We start from the raw sequence: 10,417 nt of genomic DNA on the forward strand, positions 1-10,417 counted from the left end.
GTGAAACCACAAAATTTTATGATCATTGTTCAGGCCAGTTATCATACCTTTTTGAATAACTGTAAAATCCATTTCAATTTTTTATTTTTTTCTGAATAAATTATGAAGGACAAAACTAATTTATGATAGGGAAATATTTACTCATGCCAATAAAAGTAATCATTTATAGTGTACGAAGAAACGGAACAGTCTAAAAAACATTAAAGTAGTATTGGTACATAGAGTGTTTGAGTTGACTCTTACGGCATCGTTTTATACAGTAACCTCAAAGAATATTTGATCACATTTATTCACAAATAAAAACATTTGAATGCATTTTCAATATCAAAACAATTAGAATTTATTTTGAAGAAATATTGCAAAAAATATATATATTAAAAATATTTGCATCATTATGCACAAAATAATATTTTAATTTGAATAGCTTTTTAGACTTTTAACAACAGCTAAATCCCTCTAGAGTAGATTATTTTTTGATAAGCAAAATATGTTTGCTGTGTAAACCAGACGGACTTATTAAAAATGCTAATTCGTTCTCTGCCAGCAGAAGGTACTTTAAAGCAGGAAAACTAGAGGTTTCCCGGTAACGGCAGTAGATAAAGCAGTGCTGAACTTACAAATATAGCATGCAAGTTGAAATGAAAATGACATTGAACATTTTCTAAAGACAGTCTTCCTACAGAAATACAGTGATATAAAAACACCCGCGCCTCGTTTTGATTTTTAAATGTGCATTTACATGCTCATGTTTATTCAACGAAGCCTTTTGGAAAATCAGTCTGTTTTGATATCGTGGCGGGTCCCCAACAATAAATAAATGTATGGGAAACACATCCCACAGCACAACAACCTGACCCCTTACTCATCACTTTAACTTTAACTGCGTCTGTAATTACAGTATTTGCATTACTGTAAGGGTAGGTTTAGGGTTGTGGTAGGTGTAGGCATTAATAAATCATAATTTAACAGGTAGCATTTTTCGCTGTCGAATTGTACTACCTACTGTTTTAATGGGAGGTAGGAAAATCTGACAGGGTAGCACAAATCGACAGAACACCGGCCCCACTAACCAGACCGGTAAACAAACACAGACCGGCAGTTAACTTCGGGCCAGGCGCGTGCGCCTGATGAAACCGTCATCTTACAATATCACTAAAACATTCGTTCATCAGAGGTAGATAGAAAATTCAAAAATTTACAGAAAAGTCATATATAATTGCACCAAATTGCACCCCTCTACAAGTCTGAGACCTACGACTAAGCCATGCCTCGTGGTACCATCACAGAGGGGCACACTTTCCAGAGCTTTTTCGTTCACCAAATCCACCATTATCTTCCAACCCCCCCCAAGCATACAGAATTAAAAATAATATGTTGAACACTCTCTTTATCCCATATCACTGTAAGTGACTCGAACACAGCAGACACACCACAATGGCTATGACCACCAAGGTAACAGGCGGGAAAACACCTAAAAATAAAAGTAGAGAAATCTTCTGAAATGAAACCAAAAATATTTCTGTTCTGAAGAGTATGATATATTTTACACACACAGTGTTTGTTTTATATTACCAGAGTGACCTCTGTTCACAGGGTTGATCAGTGATTGAGGGACTCTTTCACCTACAATGAAACAAAAGAAAAATGAACCGGCTACCCAACAATAAACGATATATCACTGGTAGAAAATAAACTTACCATAAAAATGCACACGGTATTCAGTCAAATAATCCTTTGAAATAGATACAAATGCTGGTTAATGGTTAAGTCAAATGCTCATAAAGTCGTAAAGGACATGACCTGTGGTGCAGAGAAAACGACTCACTCTTGTGCATATTACAGCCAGGGTGATATTGACGCAGTCAGTCAGAACAATTCTCCCAACAAACACCTCTTTGCATGGACTGACACACTCTGGGGTGGATTGCAGAAATGTTGCAATAGACTGAAGGATGAAAAAGCATGAAAGTCATGCAGTGAGCTGCAGCGTAGATAGAATCTATCACTGAACTTCAATTCTTCAATCTACTCACATGATCCTCTGCAGACCAATACTGATCACAGTCTGGGCGCTTCATGGCATATTCAGATTGTACATGGTGCAATTTTTCCGCACAGGTGTAGTTTTGTGTCGTCTCTGTGACTGTAGTCAACACTGAGGGAAGAGAGGTATAAGGTATATTATTTGTCATTACTATTTAGAAAGGGAATCATATACAGGGGCAGCACATAAGGAAAGTCATAAGCTTGTGTGTGTGTGTGTTGACTATGCTTGTGAGAACCAAACGTCCTAAATTACTGTACATTGTGAAATAATTTGACAACTGGCCCTCACTAGTTAAAATATTAACCTGAATAAAATCAATGGAAGTCTATGCAGTTACATGTGGTAAAGAGTGTAACGTTTATTTATTTGAGACACTGAGGGCAACAAGGCATCAGATTACTGAGTAGCCTAAATACTGAGACCTGCTCAGCAAAAACATGACCTAATGGGGGAATCCCAATATACCAAAGGGAGTTTTGTCACATTACATTAACTTTCTCTTTCTCTATTTAAAAACATATTTTTAAATTAACTGCATATATATATATATATATATATATATATATATATATATATATATATATATCTCTTTTTAACAACATTAAGATGTTAAAATTAAAAATCTTGCAAGACAGCTGAGAACTGGAAACACATAGGAAACACAAGAGACAGAATTAAAATCTACAAAAAGCTAAATTTACACAAACAAACAAAAAAACAAACAGATAACAAAACGTGCATGTGAAAAAGCATCATAAGCGCAAGCGCTCGTGCTTGCTAGACCATACAGACTAATGAGACTAATAACGGGTTTCTGCGTCATTAATATTGAATAGCATCAAACCTCATAACTACGGTCAAGATAATAAGTAAAGTGAGCGAACTGGAGATGAAACATCTTACCAGGCACAACAAAGATTGATAGCAATATGAAACGAACAAAGACTTCTCTTCTGCAGCACATCGCGTGGGCTAGTCTGATGGAGTGGCTGTGGGTGTAATTGAATGAAAGTTTTCCATCTGTGCGGTTCCGGGTTTACGACAGTAACTTTAACAGACAAATAGGCAATTTTAATGACGCAACCAGGCTACGCTTGCGCACGCAAGGGAATCCCCCACTTCCTCAAATCAGGTATTAAAGGCAATGTGCCGACAGAAAGCTATACAGTCAGAACCATGCATTACTTCTCGGAATTCATCGCTTGTCTTGTAATTTTAGGTAAGACTCCACCTGTATAGCTGAGAGCATTTTCACGCAGACTTTGTTGATCCAGGTTGACATGAGGTGTTTTATTCACAGCTGTGGCGGAGGGAGAGCGGCAGGAGATTCGCTTCTTCAGTGGTGAGGACGCAGTCTTAAGTTGTGCGGCGAAATCAAAGCCCGACGTCCAGTACCGTTCCATCACATGGTACAAGGTAAAGTTCAAAATTCGTATTTTTTCTAGAACCTTGCGTTTTGTTCCCCCTCACATGTTCATGTTTTGTGCTAGATGTTGAAATCTGCCCCTATGTGTTTTTGAGAAAGATGCTACAGGTTTCTGAAGAGGCTTCCCAGGTGTTATCTGTACTTCTAAGGAAGAGACTAACTGAAAACAATGGCACAGTGGAAAAATATAAAGGTGTCGAAAGAGAGGTTGAGCTACTTGAGAGCTCAATGAGCCTTCTTTTGTCTAATGTAACCGCAGAGGACAGTGGGATATACAAATGCTTCCTGTCTGCTCCCCTTGGCCATCAGAACCAAGAGGGTGAAATCCTTCTGAAAGTCAATGGTAAGTAGGCTGTGGGGATTTATAATGGCCACACAAAAGTATTTGAACACATACATAAGCCACACTTAAAATATACAAATGTTTTAGACATTTTTGGAGCTTTTAGAGTCAGATTCAAGTTCACTGGGGTGATCTAGTAGGTTACATTAACCAAAGGTGTAGTAGTTCATCTCAATGCAATAAATCTATAGGGTACAGTATTAAGTGTTGCTTCCAAATACTTTTAAGGCCACTGTATACTTCAGCTTTGAGCAATAGCTCACAAACTAACAATCTGATCTTCATTTGTGTTTTTGTTTTCTTTCTTTCTCATTTTTAGAGTACACTGCAGTTGAGAAAATGGAATTTATTACAAGTGATACAATTTATGGACTTCTGGCTGTCTCGGTACTCATTATTGCATTCCTGATGTTCTGTATAAGCTATGTAAGTACTTAAATACTTAAAGTCAAGATATTATTTAAATGCGTTGAATCAAGATATTATGCATGCATTTTAAAGTTATTGACCAGAGCTATGTTTACCACAGGTTTGTTTAAGGAATGCATTTCAAAGCAACAAGAAGCTTTTAAAAGACTCTTTGCTAAAAATGCAACATCAAGGCAAGAACTCAATCGTCCCCAATCATTGTATTTGCAAGACAATGCCTGAAGTGTATGTGTGATGGTAACCAGAGTACATGGACTAGTGCTCTGTAGAAGTTAAGTGAAGCTTTGTGCACAGGACATGGAGAGTCCACAGAGCTTGTGCTGAAGAGGACCATCGGTTGACGCATAGAAAGCAGCAAAAGACTTGATAAGTTAGTCAAGGTGCAAATAATGACAGATGCACGCACAAAGGTTTCAACATCATCAGCATTGTCTTTTGAAAACACCATGAAACAGTAAGACCAAGAGAAAAAAATGGTGCATGCTTCATTATGGTTGCTTGTTGGTGAACACTGTGGAAGAGGAGAAGGACTGTTTGGATGTTAGGCTCCGAGATCAACGTTACCATCAGGCACGCCTTCAGGTTTCCCACCAAAGAAATGAGAGGATAGCAAAGTTCTCAGTCTATATAGGTGAATAAAACCCTTTCAAATTATTTTTCTAATTGTTTTTTCAATGTTGTCATTTTTATAGAAATACAAACAACAAAAATACTACCTCAAAATATTTTCCTGTTGTTAAATATATACATTATTAAATGGATTTGCTTAAACATTTTTTATTTTTTTCTTGTTATGGAGTTATTGTATGTTGATGTTTATTGAATATAAAATAATAAAAAAACATATAAAAAGTATTGCTATATTTTGTGTTCTGTTAAGAATGCACATAAATATTTCATGTAAATATAATCTAGAAGCTTAGAAAATGTACAGGTCACAAATAATGTATTTTTAATATGACCTATATTCATTTTTAATGTGATTATAAGTGATTATTGTCAGTAATACTTTATAAATTGGCTGGTGATACTAATAAAAGTTTCACTGAGTACAATTCACAGGTTTAGAATTTAATATTCAACATTTTATATTAAAGTAATAGATCATAGACAGTGTTTTATTTTATTTTCTGTCACTCATTAAAACAGACTCTGCATTTTCGTCTTCACTATTTTTAGCCTACTATTTCATTAAAACATGAAGTTCATGCAGAAAAAAAAAATCTGGTCATTAATTTTTTTTTCTCTCATAGTGAATATAATTTATTGTTATAGTATTCAAGATTCAACATTTTTATTTGTCACATACACAATTATACAGAGTATAACCAGCAGTGAAATGTAGGTCAGGTCCGCTCCAAGGACAGTGCAATTATAAAGTATACAGATATTAAGAAAAAGAAAAGTAGAAAAAATAAGATAATAAAATAAAAGATAAGATAAAAAAATATAAATGTGCAGGTCAGTATGTTGTTGACTTAAATAGTAATAAGAGGAATGTGCAAAAAGTTGTCCAGGGTATTTAAATAGCAGCAATATGAGGTAGAGAAAAATTATGAATAGCTATTGATATGGTGATATTTACATGGAGACAAGTGATGTTATGACACAGAGTTAGAGTTTAGGAGCCTGATGGCCTGGGGGAAGAAGCTCCTCCTAAGTCTCTCAGTTTTTCCCATCAGGCTACGGAAGCGCTTACCAGATGGAAGCAAAGTGAATAGATGGTTACCAGGGTGATTTGAGTCCTTGATTATTTTGACAGCTCTATTTTTGCAGCGTTTGAGGTAGATGTCCTGCAGAGAGGGGAGAGCAGACCCTGAGATGCTCTCAGCTAAGCGCACAACTCTCTGTAGTGCTTTGCAGTCCTGATTTGAGCTGTGTCCATACCACACTGAGATGCACTGAGTCAATACACTTTCTATGGTCCCTGAATAGAAAGTTTTCAGGATTGCTGGTGAGACCCTGAATTTCCTCAGCTGTCGCAGACGGTACAGTCTTTGCCTGGCTTTCTTAACCTGTGTTTGGATGTGTGTAGTCCAAGTCAGGTTCTCGGAGATGTTTACACCAAGGTACTTGAAGCTACTCACCCTCTCCACAGGGGTCCCACTGATCATAAGAGGAGTGTAGGGCTGCTGCTGTCTCTTCCTAAAGTCCACGATCAGCTCTTTAGTTTTGCTCACATTCAGAGAGAGACAGTTGTCCTGGCACCATGATGTGAGTCTCTCTACCTCATCCAAGTATGCGGTCTCATCGTTGTTGGAGATGAGGCCCAGAACCACAGTATCATCAGCGAATTTGATAATAGATGTGGAGCTGTGAGAGGATACGCAGTCATGCATGTAGAGAGAGTAGAGCAGGGGACTCAGGACACAGCCCTGTGGGGCTCCTACGTTCAGGGTGATGGAGTTTGAGGTGAACTGGCCAACTTTCACCACTTGAGGTCTGCCGGTGAGGAAGTCTTGAATCCAGTCACAGAGTAAGGAGTTTAGGCCGAGGTCTGTGAGTTTAGATGCCAGCTTGATGGGGACTATAGTGTTGAAAGCTGAGCTATAGTCAATGAATAGCAGCTTTACATAATTCCCATTGTTGCTGTCCAAGTGTGTGAGGGACGAGTGGAGGACGTGAGAGATGGCATCGTCCGTAGATCTGTTTGTGCGATAGGCAAACTGAAGAGGGTCCAAAGTATCAGGTATAGAGGAGCAAATGTGGCTCTTTACAAGTCTCTCAAAAACCTTCATGACTATAGATGTGAGGAAAACTGGGCGATAGTCATTCCGGCAAGAGTGTTTATTGTTCTTAGGCACAGGGATAATGACAGATTTTTTGAATGGGGTGGGAACCACGGAGGTAGCAAGGGACTCATTAAAGATGGAAGTGAACAAACCAGCGAGCTGATCAGCGCAGGACCTCAGAACACGGCCGGTTATCCCATCAGGTCCGGCTGCTTTTCTGACATTCACTTCCTTTAGCGCCCTCCGAACCTCATCCTCCGACACGGTGATTACAGGATCATCGCTGCTCTGCCTGCTGCTTCCTGACGCGCTGGACGGCAGAGACATGCCGCCGCCATTGCATTCGAAGTGGCCGTAGAAGATGTTTAACTCGTCGGCCAGCAACGGATCTGCTCTCACCTCCGCGGAGGGTTTGTTTCCAGAGGTACAGATGGTCCTCAGTTCTTTTAAATTATTATTTGGGATTCAGTTTGGAAACTGAGCAACCAAGTGTATGGTTGGTGTTCCAAACTATTACTTGTTTAATTTTTTTATCTCTACAATCAAAAAACAGCAGTCATCAAGAGAAGAAATGACAAATTAAATTAGGAAGCAACACGTGTTATGAACAAAAACAGAAAAGGATACAAGATGTATTGGTGCTCTCTAGTGGCTGGAACACTAATTTCTCATATCTTTTCTCACAAAGAACAAGTTGACCAGTTAATTGTGTATGACACCTGTGCACTGCTGCAGGAAAACCTCACACCATTATTTGTATATCATCATAGAAAAGGCCTCTATCAAATAAAAAAGTATGATTATTTTTTAAGGGGTTCCCTAGAAAAACCCTGGACTGTGAGATTGCAGGTCATTTACCTACTACATGCGCGAATCGGTGGGCTGGGCTAAACGGGCAGTGATGTAGAAGCAGGCGTTGATCTTCTGCAGAGGCAGTGTTTAGCCACATTATTACGTCATAGAGTGGGACATTCCACAACCTGTTGTTTTGGCAGATTGGCTTCAATATAAGTTGTTTTTAGACTAACGTGAACGTTTTAATTTCTGAACCATACAGATGTGTTTCACAGCAGATGTTTTTCATAGCACAATGACCTCTTGTATATCATTGCTTTATTTTCTTGTTCTTGATGCAAGGCGGTGAGGAACCAAAACCAAACCTTTGTCAGACAAACTCCTCAGGTTTTAACTCCAACGGAGCTGTAAATTCAATAATTTGTAATTGTCTTGAGCACTTGAGCATAACCATCCCTGTCTGGCCATTTATCAAGCTCACAAATGAGCTCAAAAACCTGTGTGACATATCGTTATTATAAATTATACAAACAAAGAACTTGTGGATGTTATTGGTGGTGGTGATGACAGGGTTCCTCGGCCATCTGACTGCAATAGTAAGCGTGCTTGGCTATGAAAAAATAAGACAAACTACTTTGCCACAACCACTGACCCACAACATAAAAAATGACTTTCACCTCAAAAACTCAGTTAACATTCTAGATCTTATTTTTTCAAGCTTAAATGGAGTGTTTCATTTTTAAACTCATGTTGGTTCTGACATACTTTTATGCAACAGTAACACAAACCAAACCGCGTTTTACATAATGCTCCAATGGAAACCTGGCACTATGGGAAATGATAAATGAAGTCCTCATGATTTACATAAACCTTTACTTGTAATCCTCAATGAGTCACTTACTGGATTTGATAATATGACTGGCACTCAATTAAGTTATTCACCACACCAGTCAGTTATGATATAAAATGGTTTGGCTGATATTAAGTATGTGTTATGTAAAGAATGTGATTCTTATCCAGTCAAGCACAGATGTGAAAGAGCGGTTAAACAAGTTCATCATCCCATTCTCTGACTTCTTTTCTAAACATGCATGTAGAAATGACAGAATATAGCCTTATAAAAATGGTTGTTCAGAAGCACTTCAATGAGTGCATAGTTTTCTTAACTAGCTTAATTAATTAAAACTGTTGATGACAGTCAATAAATAAATCAATAAATAAATTAATATTGCTTACTGTTTTGAAATAATATTTCTGCCTATTTTAAATTAATTAATTAATTCTGTAATTCAACCTTATAATTAACCAACAATACTTTTTTTGTAAAATATTTGAATGCGCTTAAAGAAAAACATTAGCTACCAATCTATCACGATAGCAAAACCGATGAATATGAGTAATTCGTTGTCCAATCTGAAACATGTTCGCTGTTTGAGGTTGTGTGCAGGAAACTGGCGCGCACTTTAATGAGACATATTTCTGTAGTAAATAGTAACAAAAAGACAACAAAGTAGGCCAAAATGTTACTCTACATTCCGTAATAGTGTCTCAAAGTAGACGCAAGAGCATCTGTGATCTTTCCACATCCGTCTCCGGATTAAACATCATCTGCTTCAGTAAACCAGAAGAAGGCCACCATTGTGTGAGGAGCAATCTGGGTGTAATCCCTGGATACTCCTGCTGTCTGTCCTTTAGGTTAGCAATGACAGAGAGTCCAGTGTTTGACTGACCAGAGAGAGACAGCAGTGTGCTTTTCTGCTTACTGAGAATGCATAATAACGTGGAAACATTATTGTGAGTCTGCTACTGACTGTGGGCACTGGGCTGGAGACACTGTGGCTTTGGTTTAAGAGGTTTCATCAGACAGGACTCCTCTAATTAACTACCATGAGTTTTGAGCAGGACCACAGTCCAACAATGATGCTCCAACTCCAATGACTGTGAGGGAATAAAGGTGTCCATCTGCTGAACATCTACGGCTTTGACTCACAGACATGCATGTGATTGTGGATATTCTATTAATACTTTAAAACTTTTGACATGAAATATTGCTATATTTACCACATCTACGATACTTCCTCGCAAGACTAAGGTTCTTTGTAGATGTTATGTCAGGATGTTACTGTGTTGTTGCCAGGGTTTTGTATTTGTAAGATATTCTGGCAACTAGATGTAGATTAATTTATTTCTTTGTTGGAACAGAAAAGATTTGGAGAAATTTAGCATTACATCACTTGCTCACAAATTGATCCTCTGCACTGAATGGTGCCATCAAAACAGCTGATAAAAAACATCACAATAATCCACAGGTTGACTCCAGTCAATAAATAATGTTGTCTTGTGAAGTGAAGCAATGTCTTGATGGATTTGTTTCATACAAGCGCACAGCTTTTCGCTTCACACAACATCAACTTATGGACTGGAGTCATGTGGATTACTTGTGTATTATGATGATGTTTTTATCAGCTGTTTGAACTCTCATTCTGATGGCACCCATTCACTGCAGAGGATTCACTGGTGGGCAAGTGGTGTAGAGCTACATTTTTCAAAATCTGTTCAGATGCAAACAATGCATCTTCGATGGCCTGAATGTGAGAACATTTTTATTTTTGGGTGAACTATTCCTTTAAAAAGTAATTAAAAAA

General features: G+C 37.9%; 2 protein-coding genes across 2 annotated transcripts; one reads left to right on the forward strand and one right to left on the reverse strand.

Moving 5' to 3' along the window:
• Nucleotides 1-123: 123 nt before the first annotated feature.
• On the reverse strand, nt 124-3,065 carry LOC306887165 (uncharacterized protein). The gene is made up of 6 exons (XM_079444712.1): nt 2,951-3,065; nt 2,034-2,155; nt 1,826-1,945; nt 1,699-1,732; nt 1,573-1,623; nt 124-1,471 (listed from the first exon to the last, which is right to left on the reverse strand). Exons 1-6 carry the CDS (start codon nt 3,009-3,011, stop codon nt 1,398-1,400), a joined length of 462 nt encoding a protein of 153 aa, XP_079300838.1. The 5' UTR covers nt 3,012-3,065; the 3' UTR covers nt 124-1,397.
• A 105-nt stretch (nt 3,066-3,170) lies between these two features.
• LOC306887166 (CD83 antigen-like) lies at nt 3,171-5,458 on the forward strand. Its single transcript, XM_079444713.1, has 5 exons — nt 3,171-3,266; nt 3,348-3,463; nt 3,573-3,816; nt 4,136-4,242; nt 4,346-5,458. Exons 1-5 carry the CDS (start codon nt 3,224-3,226, stop codon nt 4,478-4,480), a joined length of 645 nt encoding a protein of 214 aa, XP_079300839.1. The 5' UTR covers nt 3,171-3,223; the 3' UTR covers nt 4,481-5,458.
• The last annotated feature ends 4,959 nt before the right edge of the window (nt 5,459-10,417 follow it).

The sequence above is a fragment of the Barbus barbus genome (genome assembly GCF_936440315.1).
Source record: "Barbus barbus genome assembly, chromosome: 21".
Taxonomy (NCBI): Eukaryota; Metazoa; Chordata; class Actinopteri; order Cypriniformes; family Cyprinidae; genus Barbus; species Barbus barbus.